Raw genomic sequence first — 22,652 nt, forward strand, 5'->3', positions numbered from 1 at the left:
AATGCTTGAGATGACATGTTGAATGTTATGCATAAAAGAGTTCCATAGGAAACTCTTGGTGATGGTGTGGTTAGTGTATACCTTGATATAGGAGATGTCTAGATAAAGGAAGGTATCCTGAACTCTAATAATTGTTCACGCTAATATAGTGTAGAATGATTGATGTGGTGAGAGTGGTAGGAGGTCCTAGTCTTTGGTAGGATAATGGTCTTAGACAATCATATGATTAACCCTGGGATGTGGTTGGGTGATAACCCTTTGTGTCTAGACTCTATAGAGTTTAGAAACCAACATAGGCGCATACTTCCTTTAGAATTCTATATTAAGATTATAATTCGGATAATTGAGTCAGAGGGTCTTGCATTTGTTTGTTATCACATGTTTGAGTGCCTACTATTCCACCTATTTATGATCTGCTTTAATTATCTGCTTGCCATTACATGTTGAAAAATATTTTTTTACTCCACCTTACCCCTTCTGCTTGATATGTCTGTTTCTCTATTGGCTTTTCCTTTTTGCAATGATCACCAAATTATTGGTGTGAGTAGATGTGAAAACCCCTGGTGGTCATTATTTTATAAAAGATGATGGGAATGTTGCGGTTTAGATGAAACATGTGTTGGCTCATTATTGAGATCGAGGATTCATGTTTTCTTGTTTTGTAATTTTTTGTTATATGGGCAATCCTTTTGGAATTGTTAACTTTTATGTTTTGTATGGCATTTGTTTTGTGTTTTAACTTGGATAACTGTAATAGGTTAGTACATACACACACACACATATATATATATATATATATATATATATATATATATATATTTAATGTTGTGTGCTTTTTATGTGATATTTTATTTAGTAGATTTGTTATATTTAAATGGGATGTCACATTTATCACATTCATGAATTTGAATTTGAAAGAAAGTATTGTTTATAATATTAAAGAACTATTTTACTTGACAATGTATTTATGATTTTTATGATTTAAAAATTATCTCCTTAATGACTTGAGTTAGAAGTTTAAAATATAATTTCTTCGTATAGGAGAAAAACATTTTTTCAGCTGTATAAGCTTATTTGAAAAAAGGAATAAAGTAAAATAGAATAAAATATTCTTTAAAATTAAAATATATTATTCAGGTATAAGTTCAAAATCATATTTGCGATAAATTATATCAAAATAATTAAAAGAATAGTTTTTATAAACTTATTTTACATGTTTGTTATTTATTTTTTCCTTTTTTAAATATTTATAAAAAATATATTCTAAAGTACTCATAATTGTATATAATAAATTTACTAACATTGAAAATAATTATTTTAAATTTCATATTAAAGATAATTTGTGATCACTAATCCATAACTATTAGAACACGCCAAAGATAAATATATATACTCTTTTTTTTTTAAAGCGAGATTTTCCATTTATCCTTACAAAACAATGAAGGAAACATTGAAATCTATATACTTCGAAAGTTAACACGAGATTGCAGCAGTTGCTGCAAGCAGAACAACCCCAAGGGACACCAAGGTTGTCCCATGAGTGATGGCACCGGAGCTGTCCTTGGCTGCCCGACCCTGGTCATCATCTTCTGCTGAAGAGTTTTCCTTATCAGCTTTGGGTGCCTTGGCCACAGCTGGAGCTGGAGCTATAGTCTTAGGCTTAGAGAAGTCCAGAGGAATGAGCACCTTGTCCACATGATAGATTGCAAGAGTCTTATCGGTGTAAACGATGCCTGTGAGAGTGGCATTCACCACCCCAGTTGAAATGTTCACGCTGTTACCATATGCTGTCACGTTCAGCTGATACCCTGTGGGACTGTCACTGGCCAGTGTGAGCACAGGGTTGCTGAGAGCGTCAAAGTTTGAGCTTGACACGTAAACGGGGAGGACATGATACTGTATCAATGCCTTTTGTTGTCTGTCACCCAGGGAGTTGAAGTACCCTGCTTTGAGCTCTGAGAAGGAACCATCATCTGGTGCAAGGATGGTTAAGCCTCCATTCTTTGAGGTCACAAGCTGTGCGTTCACTTGGTTGATGATTTGTGTGGTTTTCAGCAACCGGATTAGCGTGTTGAAAGACTTGGCCTTTCTTAGGATCTTCACAATGTCTTGGCTGCCAGAAGAGTCAGCACCTGAAGTGGGTGACTGGGGTAATGCTGGGACTAACGGCTTTGCAGGGGCCGGAGCTGGTGTAGCAGGGGCAGGCTTTGCAGGAGCAGGTTTCTCTGGGGCTTTAGGGGCTGCAGCTGGTGACTGAGCTAAAGTGGTGATTGAGAAAAAGGGGGAAAGTAGTAGGAGTGAGAAGAAGAGAGTTTGCTTCATCTTTTGTTGCTAATTGTAGGCTGTAGTAGATTGATTTGCTGCTAAATTGCAGAAGAATTGGAAATTGTTATTGCAAAAAATGTTTTGATGTGTGGAGGGTGAAATGGAGGAGGGTGTTTATATAGATGCCAAATGAATGACAGTTAGTTACAATTTGTGGGTGTAAAATATTTTATGGTGGTGATTTGTGAAGGATATGTTTTCTCCATCTGTTAGGAAATTAAGGTGGTATGGTATATCAAGGCAGATAAAGTTGATTGAGAAGTGGATTTGGCTACTAAATGCAGGGAAAATTGATAGAGAAGTGAGATCTCAGTTGGTTGTGAGCTGATAAAAGATGAAGACTTGTGCAGGAAAATTAAGTACCCTCTGTTATGATTCAGGTAAGCAGATGTTATATCAAATCAGTCACAATTAAGAAAGCTGGAGTAACTGTGAAAGTCTTTAACTATCGTTTGTTTCAATTAATCATCCAAATCCAGGTTGAAAAAGTAATAAAAGCCTCTCTTCTCTCTTATCTTAAATTTCTTTACTAATCTTTCTTAGCTAGAAATCTCTGTACAAACAAGGTGTGAGTTATCCTTAGAAGTAAGGCTCACAAGAAATAGTTACTTGCAGTGTTGATTTGGTTGATCAATACATGAGCAGACCCCGATAAGAAGACTATTTTGCAACCTTTATGGTGAACTCCAAAAGGGATTCCTACCCTTTCCAAGTTAAGTGCAGCACATAGATCATTTAGAATGATGAGGATCCTCTGCTCTTTCTTGATCCTATCACACAGAAGTTCAGCTCTTCCACCCACAGTCTCCTCACCAAATCGCAAGCCTAACATCTTACCAAGCTCTTCTTGAATCCTCTTCAGTTCTGGCTTTTTTGTGACACTTGCCATCACAGTTACATCAAACAAGTTATCTCTCTTCACTCTTCTCGACATTTTCTCAATCAAGTTGTTGGTACGCAAAGTGCTTGATCCGTACACCCCAACCATGTCAATGTTTGGATTTGCTAGAGCCTCCATTGCCTCTTCCAGAGGCATGTTTACCAATCCGGAGACCTCTGTAGAATTGGAAATTATTGCTTTTTGATGTAAGAAAGAATCAAAAGGTACAATCGACATATTGGTCTCGCTGAGTTCCTGTTTTCGGGATTCTAATTTATGCTTGTCACCGAGATGACATGCTTGTCTCACAAATATTTTAGCAGTTGCAAGAGCAGCCCCCATTTATGTAAAGGAAAATAGCAGAAGTGATATACTCCAATGACCGAAAAAGGGTTATGCGAGTTGTATATATGGTGCAAAGAGAGGCATTTGCGATGTATGTTATAAATTATAACCGCGTGAGAAGACTTGCGAAGATGCCCCAAATTTTACGTTGAAACCGTGTTATAATCCAGTGTTTTTGTTTTGAATTCAACAATTCCGATGAAGATCTCTACTCGTTTCCTTTCTCTTTTCTATATCTTGTTGATGCTCACTAGTTTCCTTTCTACTTCTGTAGTATTTCAATACGCTAAAATTTCTTTAATAATACCGGGACGCATGTGTATATTTCTTTTGGAATTCATTTGGTTAAACTTTAAGCATATTTCAATTCTATAAAATCTTAACGATATATATGTGATAAATTAATTTTATCTATAGTTCTATATTTTATTTATGTTTACATTTTCTTTTCAATTTTATCTTTCAAGTATTTTTTTTTGGCGCTTTTGGTGAGGAGAAATGTGAAATTTGTTTTTCTAGAAACCAAATTCTAATCTGTTTTTGCATTTTTTTTATGGCATTTTTTTTCATCAAAAATCATTCTCCACCACCGTGCATAGGGATGGCAACGGATTGGGTCGGGCACGGATAGTACCTACTCGCAATCCGACCCGCCACAAAAAAACCCGCCCGCTACCCGTCCGTTTACACGTCGGGTATCCGTTTAAAAAATACCCGTGGATATTTTTAAAACCTGCAGGTATCCGTGAATACCCGATATCCGCAAATATTTAAAAAATTTATATTTTATAAATTTTTTAATATAGAATTATATAAATAAAATATAAAATTAAATTAAATTATAATTATAATTAAATTTGACATAATAAAATATACTGCTAATTTTAATTTTAATTAAATTTAACTTAATAAAATATAAATTAAATTTTCATTTTCATTTTTTTGCGGGTAATGGGTACCCGCGGGTACGGATAGTATGATACCCGTACCCGACCCGTTTATAAGCGGGTATTAACTATCCGTTGCGGATTTTATCCGCGGATATCCGCGGGCACGGGTATTTTTGTCATCCCTAACTGTGCAATTGTTGAAGGGGAGGAAAAATAGAGAAAAAATAAAGCAAAAAGGTAATAAATAATGATTTAATTATTAATATATTTGTAACTATCAATAATTTTTTCTTTGTATTCATTCAATTAAGTAAAATAAATAAATTTCTTTATCAAAATATTTTTACTTTATACTCATATATTACGAACATTTTTTTTAAATATTATTTTCTTTTTATTAATAATGATAATTGTAACATCTCATTTAATAGTTTTTTACGCTATCAAATAAAACATTATATCATGATCAAACATAGCATATAGTAGGAATAACAGTCATATACATATAAGTATATATAGCTGGTACAGTCATCCAAAATCACCACACAAATCCCTCCTAACAAGTGTAGAAATATAAGGAGAAGATCTAAACTACAAGTCTCAAGACTTTGCAGAATCTGGTCCAAAAACTAACACAACACTCAAGCAAAGGATCAACTCCTACTCAGCAAAGGGGTATCATCATCTGGATTTGGCTCTGCTCACATCAACCGTAGGTGATCATTGCAAATGAGAACACACAAGGACAAGCAAACATAAACAAAAGGGTAAGCTAACTGAAATAAGAGAAAATTATACAATTTACAATATAAATATCATTCACCACACATAGCTTAATTGTATAATTCTAGACTCGATATCCAGATTGTGTAAGCGACATTGGAGCTCTTAGTGGCTTGCATCTGTAACGGTTCCGAGACTCTGCAGAGTCTGGACACAAGGAGTTATCACCCGACCATTCCCAGGGTAAGTCCCCTTCGCGTCTAGGACTTGATCAAGTCCAAAGACTAGGACCTCCTGCTACTCCTCACGACATAATTCATTCTGCTCTATTTGAGCGTGAATGATTATTGGAGTTTCAGGATACCAACCAATATGGATTCCACACGTCCTTACACACACTAACAAGTTCACCTGAATTTCCCTTGAAATTCTATTCCAACCACAACTCCTCATAATTCATATTCATCCAATATCATCACGCAATACATTGATAAAGACAATCCAAGCATATAAGAGACTAATTCATATTCATCCAATATCATCACGCAATACATTGATAAAGACAATCCAAGCATATAAGAGACTAATTCATATTCATCCAATATCATCACGCAATACATTGATAAAGACAATCCAAGCATATAAGATACTAATTGCACAAAACCAATTTAGAACATGTAATCCCACTCTTTAAAATAGAATCTGAAGTACCCCACTGCAGTGGCTCTCGCTTACACTACTAGAAATATGTTAAATAGTGACTGAAATCAGTAACCAAAAATTTTAGTTACTATCAGTAACCGAAATAGTGACCGAAGTTTTAATCACAAAAAATCAATCATTAAATCAGTTACTATATTATTTAATTATTATTTAATTATTTATTTATTTTATCTTTTATTTTTACTTTTATTTCCCTCAAAAATTTTCTCCTTCCCCCCAAAATTTTACTGAAAGTAAATGTTTACACCAAATGAATCCCTACCAACCATCTCAGCACCTTTTCTCATTGCTTGTAACCTAGACACACCATCCTCACAATTTGTCGCGACGGTCTCCTCACAATTTCAAACTCGCTTCTCATAATGACTTGCCCCTCACTGTGATTTGTCTCTTGCTGTGACTCTTCCCTCACCGTTACTCGTCCCTCCCTGTGTCGTTACGCTCACTAGGTAACCATTCTCACAATCGCTTCATCCTTTCTATTTTATCTGTTTTGTTATTTTAAGAGTTTTGAATCATTGATTTTATTGTTCAATGGATTACTAAGAAGTTTGAATCAAGGAAGGTTTAGGTTTTCTTTCCCAGATAAATTTGGGGGTTTCTTCAGGGAAAGACATGAGGGTTTCTTCCCAAAAAAGAAGGTGTTAGAAAACCTTGAATAATTGCAGAGGCTTGCTTGATGTTTAATATCAGATTAAATTTTTAATACATGAAAGAATTGTTAACTTATCATCTTTGTAAGTATTAGCTTCATATCCTCTGCCTGCCTCTGTGTGTGCCTGACTGGAAACTAAGTTTTGATGGTAAGTTGAAAAAATCATAATGATTTTGGCTTCGGTTATATGACTATTGAAGGCGAGAGGCCATCTCGCTTAGGCGAGTCAGTCTCGCCTGGGCGAGGCTCTAACAGTGGCAAAAATTAAAAACTGAGTGAACTCTCGCTCAGGCTAAGCTGTTTCGCTTAGACGAGATTGTCTCTCACTTAAGCGACTTCAGCTCGTCTAGGCGAGACCTCGCGCAGGAACAGAGGTGGGTTTTCTGGTGTTTTCGCTTGGGCGAGAATTACCCGTCTAGGCGAAAATACCAGATTACTCACTGTTCCCACATGCAAGAGCACTGAATTCATGTCAAACAAAAATCAAGCAATCACACATGCGTTTCAGACATCAATTTAGCACACAAAGCTTCAATCTAACCCACCAAACATAATTCACGATTTAAATAGAAAGAATTACATATAGCTTCTCTTACCTCTAGAGATTGATAATTAGCTATAACCTTTCCAACCAAGAGCACTTCAATTGCACAACCTATTGAGCTGGAATGCAGGTTCATAAAGTGAGAATGGTTCCCAAATTGGCTCAACAAGAATGGAGTTCTAAAATTTCGAATTAAAGAGAGATAGGAAGGTTGGAATTAACTTACATGGAGGAAAAGGAATTGTAGCTGAGGGGAGAGGTTCTGAATTAGCCTTAGGTCTGAATTCTGCAACAGGGAGAATGATTCTGATTTTTGGATTGTAAAATTCAGAATATTTTCTCGTAGAGAGAAGGCAAAGGAAAGTAGAGAGGGAGAAGGGTGCAAGGTGAGGTGGAGTGTTGTTCTGTGGTGTGGGTAGCAGAGAGAAGAGAGTATATGGGAAGAGAAAATGGGTTCTCACAATAATAATTAATTTTTATTTATTTTTTCATTTATTTATTTTACAACATATACAAATTGAAAAAAAAAGAATTTTATTTATAAACATACACCTACCCTTATTATAATTTATAATTTTACATAGTCCAAACACTTATATAATTACTTCTAAATATATTTAAAGTAATAAAAAATTCTTTAACTAATTTACATTTATTTCTTAAATTATTAACTATCCACAATAAATATGTTTTTCATTTTCTTCTACTAACTTATTTTTAAATAAATTATTTACTGAATAAATATATAATTGTCAATTTTAATGTAAAAAAAGTCAATGCAGTTAAGAATTCAGTTCTTTATTTATTGGTTAAAATACCTTTTTGGTCCCAATTTTCGTCAAAATTTTTTAAATAAGTCCTAATTTTGGTTCTGTGTTCAAATAGGTCCTAATTTTCGTCAATTTTGTTCAATTGGGTCCTTTTTTGCTAACAACGTTTAAATCATTAACAGCCATGAACAGTGACTGCCACGTGTCACTTTGTGGTTTTTTTGAATTTTTTAATTTTTTTGAAAATTTTTTGAATTTTTTTTTAAATGTACACGTGTCAACACAGTAGCATGCCACGTGTCACTTCGTGGTTTTTTTGAATTTTTTTATTTTTGTTTGAATTTTTGTTTGAATTTTTTTTAATTTTTTATAAATGTCCACGTGTCAACCCAGTAGTGTGACACGTGTCAAAGTCAATGTTCTATATTCAATTTGGTCCCAATATTTGTTATTTTTGTTCAATTAGGTCCCAATTTTTGTTAACATTAACCAATTTGGTCCTCTTCAAATTAAAATCAAATTTAATTTCTATATTAAAATTCACATTTTTTATTAAATATTTTTATATAATATATTAAAATTCACATCATTATAACTTTGATATAAAAATTAAATTTGGTCACATCTTTGATAGAGACAAAATTGGTCAATTTTAAACAAAAATTAGGACTAAATTGAACAAAAATAACAAATATAGGGACCAAATTGAATATAGAACATTGACTCTGACATGCGGCACGCTACTGGGTTGACACGTGGACATTTATAAAAATTTTAAAAAAATTCAAAAAAACCACGAAGTGACACGTGGCATGCTACTGTGTTGACACATGTACATTTTAAAAAAATTAAAAAAAAATTAAAAAAAAAATTTAATTTTTTTTTAAATTTAAAAATTAAAAAAATTCAAAAAAAATTCAAAAATTCAAAAAAACAACGAAATGACACGTAGCAGTCAGTGTTCATGACCGTTAATGATTTAAACAGTGTTAGAAAAAAAGATTCAATTAAACAAAATTGACAAAAATTATAACATATTTGAACACAAAATAAAAATTAGGTCTTATTTAAAAAAACTTGATTAAAATTGGGACCACCAATATATTTTAAGCTTATTTATTTATACTGAATTCTGCCTGTTTTTGGCGTCCACATAACCATTTGAAGCTTGCAATTTTTTTTTAATATTTTTTGCACTCAATCAACCACTGCATAACAGTGCTACCCGGAAAACAATTTTCCATCGTGAAAACATCGCGGAAGCAGAAGTTTTTCCTCCGAAAGCTCATGGAATAGAAAAAAAAAAACACAACTTTGCCTTAAATTCGGGCCCGGGGAAAAACATTCCGACACAAAGAAAAACACTCTGATATTAACAAGTTAGTCACATAAATATATCGTTTAATATTAATATAAAATAAACGAAAAGATAAAAAGTGATGAAGTATAATAATAATCATTTTACTCTAATAATAAAACGAATTAGACGATAAGTACTCAATTAAAAAATATATAATTTTTTAATAAAAATTTAATTTAATAGAAATTTAAATTTATTAGAGATTTCAATTTCAATTAACCTCTTTTTATTATTATAAAAGTAAGTATAGTGTTTTCAGATTTGAAGAGGTGAATGTATGCTTTTATATGATAAGTTTAAACTAATGAAACTTTTCTCCTAAACTTTTAAAAGAACTGGATCCTTAATGTAGTTTAAGAAAATTCAAAAGGTATGGATGTAATCCATTTTAAATTATTCAATATTTGCTTCTTAAACTATTTGAGAATTTTTCAATGTGGTCTCTGTACTATCCCTGACCTGAACTGTTAAAAAATATTTAATATATGATGACTTTAAAAGCTTGATGAATTCAATACAAAAAAATTAACTAGATTTTTTAGTTGAAAGGCCTACATAAAAAAAAATTCTCAAATATTTGATAGACTAAATAAATAATGTAACCTTTATTTTATAATAATAATAATAACTTATACAGTTATGAAATTGAATGTAAGACAGTTTATTATTTATTTTTATTTTACTAAGGGATTGCATCTCATTGGTATTTTAGTCAAAATTAGGGATGACAAAAATATCTGCGCCCGCAGATATCTGCGGATAAAATCCACGGCTGATAGTTACTACCCGTGGGTATTTATTATCCGCGGATAACGGGTAGCGGGTATTTTAATATCCACTTATAAACGGGTCAGGTACGGGTATCATACTATCCGTACCTGCAGGTACCCGTTATCCGCAAAAAATTAAAATTAAAATTTAATTTATATTTTATTAAGTTAAATTTAATTAAAATTAAAATTAACGATATATTTTATTATGTCAAATTTAATTATAATTAAAATTTAATTTAATTTATATTTTATTTTTATAATTTTATATTAAAAAATTTATAAAATATATATATTTTTAAATATTTGCGGGTATCGGATATTCACGGGTACCCGCAGGTTTTAAAAATATCTGCAAGTATTTTTTAAGCGAATACCTGACAAATAATCAGACAAACAGTGGATGGATTTCTTTTTAACGGATCAGGTTGCAGGTAGGCACTATCCTTACCCGACCCAACCCGTTGCCCCTAGTCAAAATGAGCATTAATTTACAAAATAGTAAAGTAATATACTGTTTATAAACTGGAATTTACACGAGCTAGATATTGAAAAAGACCGAAAAAGAATTAGTAATTAATAATAGCAAAAATAGAAGGAAGAGGTGAGGGGGAAGGCCAGTGTTGGGTGACTCAGCTCCATAGTTTATGCGTATGCCACACCTTTGTCAAAACATCCAAAATAATTAAATAATTAATTAAACAAATAGGAAAAGGAAAAAGAAAAAGACAACACAGTCACGTAATTTTCTTTTGGGTTTCTTTTCGTTGCGTTTCGTTTCTCCAATTCCTTCCTTTGTTTCTGGTTTTCTCTGGTTTTGGAACGTTTTCTCTGAGCCTCTCTTCGTTTGGGCAAAACCATGAACGTCTTCAGGCTCGCCGGTGACATGACCCATCTTCTGAGCATTCTCCTCCTCCTCCTCAAAATCTACGCCACCAAATCATGCTCAGGTCACTCCTCATTCTTATCCGTATTCTCTTCCTCTCTTTTTCTTCTGCTTCCTCCAAAATTCGGACTAATTTGCATTCTGTTTTCGAATGTCGATTCGCGACTTCACTCCCTTAGTCACATTCCTTCGCCAACCAAAAATTCAGGATCAATTCTATAACTAAATCATTTCCGTTATTTCGCCTATTTAACGGAACTGTTATTCTTTCTGGGGTTTCAGGGATTTCTCGCAAGACTCAAGAACTGTACGCTATTGTGTTCATGGCTCGTTATTTGGATCTGTTCACGGACTTCATCTCCGTTTACAACAGCTTCATGAAGGTGATTTTCATCGGCAGCTCCGTAGCCATTGCTTGGTGCATGCGTTTCCACCCCGTGGTCCGGAGAAGTTACGATAGGGAACTCGACACTTTTCGCTATTTTTTTCTTGTTGGGGCCAGCTTTGCTTTGGCACTCATCTGGCACGACAAGTTCACCGTTCTAGAGGTCCGTTACTAATTTTTAATTCACTCCCCCTTTTTGCACCTCTATTCTCTTTTATCCTGTTAGGTAGAGGCTACTTTCTAATTATTCATTTTGAATATTATCTTCTTTTTTTTAGAGTTTTTGCATTGTGAATGTGTGCTGTAAGTAGAGTCTACTACGCTTAGCCAGGCATCTTCTTCTGTATTTGAGTTGTGGGATTTTACTGTTTTCCATTTGTTTTTGCATTTGTATATGTGCATTGGTGTATATCTGATTGACTAGATAGATAATTGATTTCCCGGTTCCAGTGACTGGGTTTAGATAAGCAGAGGAAAGTGATGGTTGAGTTCGTGAACGAAGGTGCACCCTTGTTTTTTGTTGTTTTTGGGTACTGTAGTTATGTTACGATGATCTGAATCTTTGCACCATTGTTTTACTGCTCAGAAATGTTATGACTATGAACTTTTGTTGATAGGAATGAGTCTTTACCCATGAAACCTCATTTTCGATGGTGTTTTTTTCATACATTTTCAGGAGATACGTTTTCACTAATAATTACAAAAAATGCCTCTCTATTCTTAGTTCATTTCCTACTTTCAGAGGAAATGCAAATACGGAAAACAAATTGAACTGGTGTTTTTGTAAATATTAATGTGGTCATATTAACTAAAATGGAAACAGAAAATAAACCAAATACTATCAAGTTATGTTGCAAATTTCCTTTGCTTTTGAAAATTATTAAGAACTGGACTTTAAACCTAACTCGACCCCACAAAAAATGTCTCTCTATTCTTAGTTTATTTCTACATTGAGTGGAAATGCAAATGCGTAAAACAAATTGAAGTGGTGTTTTTGTAAATAGTAATGTGGTCATATTAACTAAAATGGAAACAGAAAATAAACCAAATACTATCAAGTTATATTGCAAATTTCCTTTGCTTTTGAAATTTATTAAGAAGTGGACTTTAAGCCTAATTCAACCCTACAAAACCGACTTGTAAGGTGAGATTTCTATCCACTTATATACTATGAAATTATTTTAAGTCTAGTCGATGTGGAATTTCCAACAAAATTTGAAACGGTTGTTTTTCACTTGAAATTGTGAAATGTGATCTGAGCGTTGGCAAATTAACCATGCCTTCCATTGAATGTAACTATACACTATAAAAATGGCTTACAGAGAGTGGTGGTTCCTAGGATCCTATATTCTTTTTTAGTGAGGAATTATTACCATTATGGCTCAACTCGAGTTCGGCAAGTGGAAGAATATAGCTACCTTGTTCCAGGGCTTACTGCTTACCATTAAATTAGAATGGTACTTGGATGGATCTTTTGAAACCATTCCTATGTATGTCATATCTAGAATCCTCCAAATTCCTTCAAACATTGAGATTCGGTTTAGGTTTTGATTTTTTCCTCTCCTTCAATTTGCATAATAATCTTTGAATACCTGAACATTAGTTTCTTGTGAATACAACTCTTGGTTTGAATACTTCATTGGAGAGTGTTGAATTTTTGTGTCATGGATGGAATCTGATGGTATTCCCTAACTTTTCTGAACAGTAGAGTATCAGTTTATGTTTTCTGGCTGGAATATCATCTTTCGGTCTTTGAATGCTGCCCTAACAAGATTAGAAACTATAGGAAAAGAAAGTTTTAAGATTGAAGTCCTCAATTGCTTCTTCATGTAGAAAAGTCCTCGTTCTTCATGAACACGGTATTTACATCCTCTGTCTGGCAACCCAATCTGTTCAGCTACTCACACTTTGCCAACCCATCTTTAGTGAGTGCATGTGTGGTTTTCATTTTTCTTAATCTTTTATCTTTGTTTCTTTTCTTTTTCTTTTTGTTTTTGGATTTTTGTTCTGTTCTGTGGTTGTTCGAAACCACAGTTATGTTATTCTTTTTATTACCTAGTGCAAACTGTTATTTTCTTTCCGTAGTTGCTTTTTGTATTTTTAATTCTTTTTTGCGTTCAGTATTTTTTTTTTTTAAATTTGGGCTTTACTTTGTTTTATCTTGACTTTATACTCTATATTTGTTCAAGGACCGTGAGTTTTTTCTATAAATAATGGTTGGTGTATGAATTTTGATTGTTTTTTTTTTTTTCTTTTTTCAACTTATATATTAATTATTTAATATAAAAAAATATTAGAATAGCAGTCATTCTGCTATCAGAATTTTGGGGTCATCCTACTATCTTCTATCCACTATCCTGCTATCCCATTTTTGGAGTCAGCTGCACAGCTCTGCTATCCAGGAATGACAGCTGTGGCCCAAATAGGTTTGGAGTGCTCTTAAGATTTGGGTGGAAATCTAAAAATTATGTTAGGGACCCATGTGGTATCATGCTTGAAAAGATGACCAAGTTTCACATAATATTTAAGCTAGCACTTGGGAGAAAATGCATATTGTTGGTAGTTTAACAAATTCAATTTATGCATGTCTGATGTTTTATGGCCCTGATACATGATTAATTGGGAAGGGCTAAAAAAGCCTTTAAATGGTAAGGTAGGCCTCTGCTTAGTGTGTTATAAAACTTCTGCGGATATCTATTTCCCTTTGGAGTCTATGGCATGTATAACTGGCTGTTCCTTTATATTTTCTGCTTAATATTGCAAGAGTTAAAGCAACATCGCAAGATTTCAAATGTTCTTCGTGTCCAAACATACATTGCTTTCCCTTGCTTATTGCCAATCTGAAAATTGCTTTTGTGCATTACATGTCAGCTTTATAATAATTCCGTTACACATTGTAACATCATGAATGATTATACTTTATGTACATTCGTTAACAGGTTTTCTGGGCATTTTCAATATACTTGGAAGCAGTTGCAATATTGCCCCAGTTGGTTTTGTTGCAAAGAAGTGGTAATGTGGACAATTTGACCGGGCAATATGTATTCTTTCTTGGGTATGCACACTTACGTTGAAATAGTTCTCTTTTTGAGATCTGCATTTATATTTTGTTATCTTACACTATGTTATCTTTTATCCTGTTTATTAGCAGATTGTCCTACTATGGTATTCATATTTGCCATATTAAAATAGCTTAGAAATTGAACTCGTCCAATGTGATGTATTATAGATTATACCTCTATTTTTACATGTTTGTCCTAACTTTTTTTTATCGTACTGATTTGCAAATCCTGTTTACTGGTTTGAATTGGCACTTTTATGCTTATGCATTTTTATTAGTTTGTCACTTGATGTTTGCACAATTACTCGAGCAGTTAGCATGCTTTTCAGATTTTTCAATATAAACGTCTCTGAATGTAGTGATTATTTTCAAACTGCAGTGCGTATCGTGCATTTTACATCCTGAACTGGATATACCGCTATCTGACCGAGCCACGATTTACTAGATGGATTGGTAATTAAGGCTAAAAATAAGAACTTCTTTTGAACTTATATGTTTACATTAGTAATATTCTGACTTTCTTTCTTTACAGCTGGCATCTCGGGTGTTGTTCAGACAGCTTTATATGCAGATTTCTTCTATTATTACTTCATCAGGTAATGTTGTCAGTTAAAGTCGATCTTATTTCTCATTTTTAGTATGGTCGTATGGCAAATAGATGATATAAGGAGTTTTTGTTTCAGTTGGAAGAACAATTCGAAACTGAAGTTGCCTGCCTGAATTATCTCAAGTTTGTTTAGGAATTTGCACCCCGTGAGGTGAGACCAGTCACTGCTAAATTTTACAGAGCGTGGTTTGGATGATGTTGATGTTGAGAAACGGTATAGACCAACTCTTCTCCCTGTTCTTTAGTGGGGTAAGTGGGTTTTGTTTTTCTGGTACAAGGGTAAACGAACGGGTTTTAACTTCTGATAAATCTAACCATCGAAGCAATTCAAGTATAGGTTAAAATGGAAGTCTCCATTGCATATCACTGTACAGTATGTTCTGTAAGGTAGCTGATTTTTGTTATGATACGAACGATCGTTAGGGCAAATGATTACACTAAAATTATACAATTTCTTCTTTTCACGGATGTGACTAAACCAAAATTCAGACGGATACATACCGAAACGTGATTGCTTCTATTCTATCCATAGTTATACTATACTTTGTCCGTAGATGAGAAATTCTTAGTTAGGCTTATTAATCACATACTGTGTAACAGTATATTATGAGCGATTTGAACATTCCACATAATACTACCCATCTTAACTCCACATCTGATGTAGTTATTATTTCAACCAAAATGTCACAACGCTATCCTCTACACTTTTTAATTTAAAATCAATTTGAATGATAAATTTTCCTGGTTATAAAGAACGTGTTAGTTAGAATGGAAAAAGGCAGACACTTGAAGAAGTTCAAATGCAATTTTGGTACCTCTAGTGTGTCTAGGCTTTTTCACGGTATTCTAAAACGTTAACAAATTTGATTCTTCAATTTAAAATTAATTTGAATGATAAATTTTCCAGGGTCTAAAGAACGTGTTGGTTAGAATGGAAAAAGCCAAACACTTGAAGAAGATCAACTGCAATTTTGGTATCCATGATGTCTCTAGGCTTTTTCACGGTATTCTAAAACGTTAACAAATTTGATTCATTCGTAATTTTTCGTACGTAAGGATGACAAGTCTAATTTATAATTGATAATATAATCTAAATAATTTGAGAAAATAGATGATTTTGAGTTACATGTTTAAAGTGTGATTTTAGACGGGTGGCAGTTCAAAATAATCGTAAGCTTTAGAAACTACGTATCATGATTCTAGTCAGTTTCCATTTTATTTACTCTATTATTGTATATCCTTTTATTTATTATTTGATTCATGTTTCCTTCTTTTATATGTATGTTTAACTACATTGTAGACGTCAATGTTCAAAATAATTACAGCTCTGCAAAATTTGAAGTGAGATCAGTCGCGGTGAAGACTTCTAAATTTTAGAGTTTTTGTAGTATAGTCTTTTTTTCATGATACGATACGATTTGCATTTCCCATTATATAAATCATACTAAAACTCATGTTTGTTCTGGAATCATTGTTGTATCATTCGTATCACACATTGAATTGCATTGATTGTGATTCTATCAAGAAACACATCCTCAATAGTTTATGAGTTTCACTCCAAGCCGATGGGGTCACATGATCTGATTTGAAAAACTTTACTCTGCTTCGTTTTATTGCGTGAATTGAGCTGGAAAAGATGCATACTAGTTCCTGCTCTTCCGTATTACAAATGTCATGACTCGTAATGCTCATGAATAATGAAGACGCAACTGTGCCCATGCATGAGAGAAGACAACCCTAATTTGTCTCTTTCTTTTTCATTCTTTTGGGCCATTTTTTTTTAATTTAACAAAGGAGCTGGGACACACAATCCAACTCAAGCCAATTATTATAAAATTAACCTAACTTGCTCTCTAATACAACCTCTCTTTTTTAGGATAATAATTATTATTAATTGCATCTTCACATTTTGTTTTTAAATCTTTACATTTTCTTTTAATTTTTTATGAATCTTACGATAAATATGAAATACAAGTTATTCAATACAACCCCTCTTTTTTAGTATAATAATTATTATTAATTACATATTTAATTTCTTTTAAATGTTTACATTTTTTGTAAATGTTTATGAATCTTACTATACAAAATGATTTACAATATGAAATATAAGTTATTCAATACATAATTTGTATGGAATTCAACTACCATATCATATTACTCTATTATTTTTGCATATTTCAATTGCTATATTTTAAAATGTTGTTTTACAAGAGAAGAAAAATAAGGAAATTATTACTTATAATTCTTTATATAAATAAATCATGACAATTTTAAAAAAAATTTCAGTTAATTATAATTAATAATGTCATAGGTTTAAATTTATTTTTATAGATTAAAAATTCAAGTGATAGTTATATTTAATGAAACTATTTTATCATTCAATAAATATTCTCTCGTACTAATGGGCGTGATTTATTTGTATTATTAATATAGACCAATGACTATATATACATCCAATTTCACGTGGAATAAGTGGATGTCACTTCAAATTAGTAATTTATATACCTAGAAACTTGCTTACATATTTTGTTTTATAGTTTTTCTTTATAGAAATACCTTTTTTTTACAGATAGAACCTATAACATATACATATTAATCTCTGATATAAAAAGGCTAGAAATTATATCATGTTCACACAAACACATATATGTATATACTACTAGTTTTTTTTTCTTTTAGAAGATGTCTCTGTTATTACTATTTTTATTCTTTCATTGTCGTTTTCACATTTTCTACCTTCTTATTTATTTTCTTAGAATTTTTTCAAACATTTTTCTTATCTTTAGTATTAGAATTGTGTGTGCAAGTCACTGCTCACCACATTTTAATGCCATTAAAGTGAGTAACACATCCAAAAGTGGTTTATTAGCAACACAAAGAATCCAAAATACAAACATACCCAGTATCATTCGCTGTTCTTATTCTTATTATACCACAAACATCTAACATCTTTGCATTCCCTTTGAAACATGGACAGAGAAGAAAATATCTAAACCTTGAACCAACCCTTAAAAGATGAAGAAAGTGCCTTTCTGCGACTGTGGAAGTAAACAAGCATGTTGTCTCTAGGGGGCAAGTTGTCCTTGATCACAGGGTGGCTCAGAAAATTGGTGATCCATGCAGCGGTGGCCGGAAATTTCAGTGGGTCCATTATCTGCATGGATCCAACTTCCTCAAAAACAGGAAGCCAGTAAGAGATCCATCCAAGGGCAAGATCAAGGTACCCAATGTTGTCTCCTCCAAAAAACTTCTTCCCCTTTATCTCTTCTTCAATCTTCTCCATTGCTTCTCTAGCTACTTTCAGAGCCTCTTCCTTGTCCTCCCCGCTGCTGCACATTGCAACCCATGATGGATTCAAAAGCTGTTATACACACAAACACACCCATTGAAAAATAAGTTAATATAGTCATACACACAGCTTTACTTTTATAGAATGGAAATTCTAATTATATAAGTTGAGATTTGTTTTTGAGATGTAATTTCCAACCCACATCCCTCATCCCTCACTTATGTTTCAAAAACAAACTTCACCTTGTTTTGTTTTAAGTTCAAGTTCAAGATTTCGATCAAGATGTGGATAATTCGGTTCGAATGTACATGACACAACAGCATGCTGATTATTTTAATTCAAAAAGTGATAAAAAAAAGGTTTAAATGCAGAAAACAAAAAGTAGATAACAAGTGGTGGGTACTTGATAAAGTACGTACCTTTCGCTCACCAAAATCGGCCCAGAAGTGAACAAGTGCTCTCTGATAAGGATATTGTGGCAGTAGTGGATACTGCTTCCAAGTTTCATCAATGTATTGAAGGATGATGAATGACTCGGGGATGGGTTTGTGGGCATGGACGAGAACCGGAACCTTCTTCTGAACCGGGTTCAACTGGAGAAGGAGATTGCTCTTGTTGAAGATATCTTCTTCTATGTATTCATACTCTATTCCCTTCAGCTTCAAGGCCCACTCCACCCTCTTCCCAAATGGACTCACCCAAAAGCTCACCACCTTCACTTCTTCACTTCCCATCTTCTTTCTCTCTCTCAACGTTTCTTCTCTCAGCCTCTCATTAAATCATCTGTCGGTCGGTTCTTTCGGTAATTTCCGCAAACTATGAATCCAATTTTGCTAGCTCTCGCCGACAAATTTGACCAATATCGACTACAAATTTTGTCAAATTTCAGCCTAACTGGAAGACCTCTCACTTGGGGTGGGGTAACTTTGAAAGTTCAAGAAAGGTATTTGATAAGGGATGTTACTTCTTGAAATGCAAAGATTTCAGGCTTAATATCTCATTGTCATCATGCAAGTAAACTGATCTCGAAGGTTTATGATTGTGATATAATAATAAGGGATAGAAATCGTTTCCACCATTTTAGTAAAGGAGAGTGTTCATGTAAAGATTATTGGTAACTAAAACTGTCATCAGTTACCAACTCTTTTCTTTTGCTTAAAATGAATAAATCCTGTACATTTCATTTGAATCCGAAAGCAAGAAGTATGTTTAACGTATACCTATGAATCTAATCATCAGTTAAGCTATAAAACTAACATACTGGATCATATATCTATTACAAATCAGTAGCAAAAAGTTTCCTTGGTTGGTTCTTGTATCCTCAAATTTAACTATATAGAGGCCTAAATGTGGATAAAGAGTGCTCCCAGGTAGTAATCTCACCATTAAAAAATAACGCTATTTAATTTTAACTTATCATCAGGCAGTAGATACTTTGGAATATTGAAGAGAATACGTATAAGGAAGAGAGGCATCTGGTGCATAGTGTTGAACTGCAGTGATAAGTCCCACATTGCCTGGTATTAGAAGAGTCCCTCTAAATCTTATTATAAAAGGAACTTTCCTACCATGTAATACTCATACCTTTCTCGGCCTTTTGGCTAAGATCAAGTGTAGTATCTGTTCTTATCAGTTTAATATCTGATATGTGGGCCAATGGTCCACACGATATTAAATTAATTTTTTGATGGGGAGATCTCAATACAGTGGCTTGCTACTGGGAATCTCAAGTGTCGCTCAAGTCTTGCACTACAGCTTGAGCCTGGCACACCCTACAATACAGTATTATAGTTATAATACAGTGAGCGTAAGTCTATCATGTTATTTTGTGAGCTTAACATACCTTAGGAACTAGAATAAAGACTTTGATTTATGTTTCTAAATTTGCATAATGTAGGTTAATATGAATGGAATAACATAGTATTCAGACAAGAAGACTAGACTAAAATGATTCACTTTTTTTTTTCAGAAGTAGCCAAAAAGATGAGTGGTTTGATGAGGATGGTAAGGTTACAATGGATACTGCTTCCATGTTTCATCCATGTAATGAGTGATTCAGCAATGAGTTTGTGGTCATGAACCAGATCAGGAACCTTTTTGTGAACCGTGTCCAACTGCAGAAGAAGATTTCTCTCGTTGAAGATATCTTCTACATACTCATTCTGTATACCCTTCAGTTTCAAAGCCCATTCAACCCTTTTACCAAATGGAGTCACCCAAAAACACCATCTTCACTCCCCATCTTCTCTTTTCAGACCTTCGCCACCTTCTTTTCCTCTTCTTTTCTATATATATATATATATATATATATTATGTGTTCTTGCTTTAAGGAATAGTTTAAATTGTATAAACAAGAGTTTGATTGTGTTTATTGTGTTTTCAACGTTTTTTTTACAATTTTTTAGCGTTTAATACTTACGCATTAAAAACAGAACAAACATATCAAAAACTTTTACGAATACAAGATAAAGATATTGCTTGAAATACAAGATTAAGCTCCATATGAATATGTCTTTATCAGTAATATTGAGACCATATTTTAATAAACCGCTTGAGTATATGGTAGGTATAGGCAGAATAAAATAATAAAAAATGGTTAAATATTTTTTTTTTAATTTTAAGTGAAAATTAGAATTAATTTATTTTCTAAATTTTAATTTAATTTAATAATTGGAATTCAAGTTTTCAAATCTAAAGTATTCAATTATTACTCGTTTACATAAATCTCAACAATTTGCTCATGAAAAATACTGAAAGCCTGTCTGAATTGGGCCTAAAGATCGGTCCACACAAATAATGGGATTTTATGATATCTGGTCACCGGTAAAAACAAATTATGATATTGGTTTTGGTCTTATTCAAGTACGATGAGTGACCAAAGAACCGGAACCTTCTTCTGAACCGGGTTCAGTTTCAGAAGGAGATCACTCTTGCTGAAGATATCTTCTTCCACGTACTCCCAATCATCTTCAGCATTGTTCTTTCTATTTATTGTTCTACACTATTATCTGTTAGTTTTGGTCACCACTAACCTCACTCACACATTTTTTTTTTTCATTAACAACTTTTTAAATATTAAATTTTTAGTCATTGATTGAAAATATTAAACCCTATACCTAGTGCATTTTTTGAACATATTTTACTTACACATTATAGATTCATGCAATGAAATACACAAATTTATCAAACCAGCGAACATTCACATTATTTATAAACGAATTAATCACTGTTTAGTTGTTTCGTGGCCGGAGAAAAATGGAAAAATATATATCACTAAAAGGATCAATAACAAGTTCATTATAAAAGTGTGTATTGAATTTCGTGAAAGGATAATAAAATATATGATACTGTTTAGTACTGTTTGAAGGTATTTTAGGCGACAATTTATTTATACACACTTGAGATAATATATTTTTAAACATAGTGATGTAATATTTTATTATTTTCAATATATGAATCACGATTTGCATATTTATACCTTTAATTTTATAATCCTTTTAGGTTGATCCGCCACTCGGACTGTCAATTTATTTATACTTTTCAACATAAAATGTCGGCCTTGGTCCAATAATATAGCTTTTATATAATTTTGTAACTTCTAACACGTTTTTTTTTTTTATTTAGTACTAGTGATTTTTGTAGTTTATACTTTCACAAAAGAAATATGGAATGGAACCTGAAAATTTTATTTAAAAGAAGACTCTCAAGAACAAAATCAAATAACTTGTGAAATGGTATGTACTTTTTATTAAATTTACAGTTGAATCTTTAATTCCAAATTCATCTCAATTGAACGAGCATTTACCAGTAAATAAACTTTACAAATATCCATAAAAGATAGAAATATGATTCCGACCTAATTGTGAATCATATGTTAGTTATACGTTGATATCACATTTCTTCAGTTTTCAAGAAGATAAAGCAAAATATATTATGATAATCCATTGTTGTCCCAAGTTGACTATGTTGTACCCCATTTCTTGCATGTTTAATTAAGAACTGAGCCTATATTTCAGTCACAATCATTCTTTCGGCTCATGTTTTTCCACCATTGCCACAACCTTGGTCCCATCCTTTGCTTCTGTGGGATTAATTTAAGTACAACTAATATACCAACAATATAACATACAAATATAATCAAATTCAAATTTTCATATCAAGGAAAAGCCAAAGTCCTTTACCCTAAGAGTGGAAACACATCGTTTTGTTTCTCTTTTTCTTCTGCCAACTATTTTCCAATTATTCACAAAACCTCAAGAAAAGGTTTGTTTCTTCTTCATTTGCTGCATTCGGACACAGACAGAGACACAACGACACTTTTTTTCTGCTACCTTCTATTTTTATTTAGAATCCAGATTCTTGTAGTGTGAAAAGAATCTAACTACATCGTTCACACATGTCAATATTTGCTGCGTAGCACTTGCTCATCTGGACTTGGC

General features: G+C 32.8%; 3 protein-coding genes and 1 non-coding gene across 4 annotated transcripts; 2 read left to right on the forward strand and 2 right to left on the reverse strand.

The window, feature by feature from the left end:
* Positions 1-1,364: 1,364 nt before the first annotated feature.
* Positions 1,365-2,533, reverse strand: LOC114176661 (fasciclin-like arabinogalactan protein 12). The gene has a single exon (XM_028061770.1). It carries the CDS (start codon positions 2,320-2,322, stop codon positions 1,474-1,476), a length of 849 nt encoding a protein of 282 aa, XP_027917571.1. The 5' UTR covers positions 2,323-2,533; the 3' UTR covers positions 1,365-1,473.
* Positions 2,534-10,717: 8,184 nt separating this feature from the next.
* LOC114176863 (ER lumen protein-retaining receptor A) lies at positions 10,718-15,552 on the forward strand. Its single transcript, XM_028062043.1, has 6 exons — positions 10,718-10,935; positions 11,154-11,419; positions 14,196-14,311; positions 14,697-14,770; positions 14,850-14,913; positions 15,001-15,552. The coding sequence occupies exons 1-6, from the start codon at positions 10,845-10,847 to the stop codon at positions 15,035-15,037; spliced, it is 648 nt and encodes a 215-aa protein (XP_027917844.1). The 5' UTR covers positions 10,718-10,844; the 3' UTR covers positions 15,038-15,552.
* Positions 15,553-17,757: 2,205 nt separating this feature from the next.
* On the reverse strand, positions 17,758-18,989 carry LOC114176697 (glutathione transferase GST 23-like). Its single transcript, XM_028061816.1, has 2 exons — positions 18,633-18,989; positions 17,758-18,285 (listed from the first exon to the last, which is right to left on the reverse strand). The coding sequence occupies exons 1-2, from the start codon at positions 18,945-18,947 to the stop codon at positions 17,914-17,916; spliced, it is 687 nt and encodes a 228-aa protein (XP_027917617.1). The 5' UTR covers positions 18,948-18,989; the 3' UTR covers positions 17,758-17,913.
* An 804-nt stretch (positions 18,990-19,793) lies between these two features.
* On the forward strand, positions 19,794-19,989 carry LOC114180060. Its single transcript, XR_003603635.1, has one exon. It is a non-coding gene; the product is annotated as a U2 spliceosomal RNA (small nuclear RNA).
* The last annotated feature ends 2,663 nt before the right edge of the window (positions 19,990-22,652 follow it).

The sequence above is a fragment of the Vigna unguiculata genome, chromosome 3 (genome assembly GCF_004118075.2).
Source record: "Vigna unguiculata cultivar IT97K-499-35 chromosome 3, ASM411807v1, whole genome shotgun sequence".
NCBI lineage: Eukaryota > Viridiplantae > Streptophyta > Magnoliopsida > Fabales > Fabaceae > Vigna > Vigna unguiculata.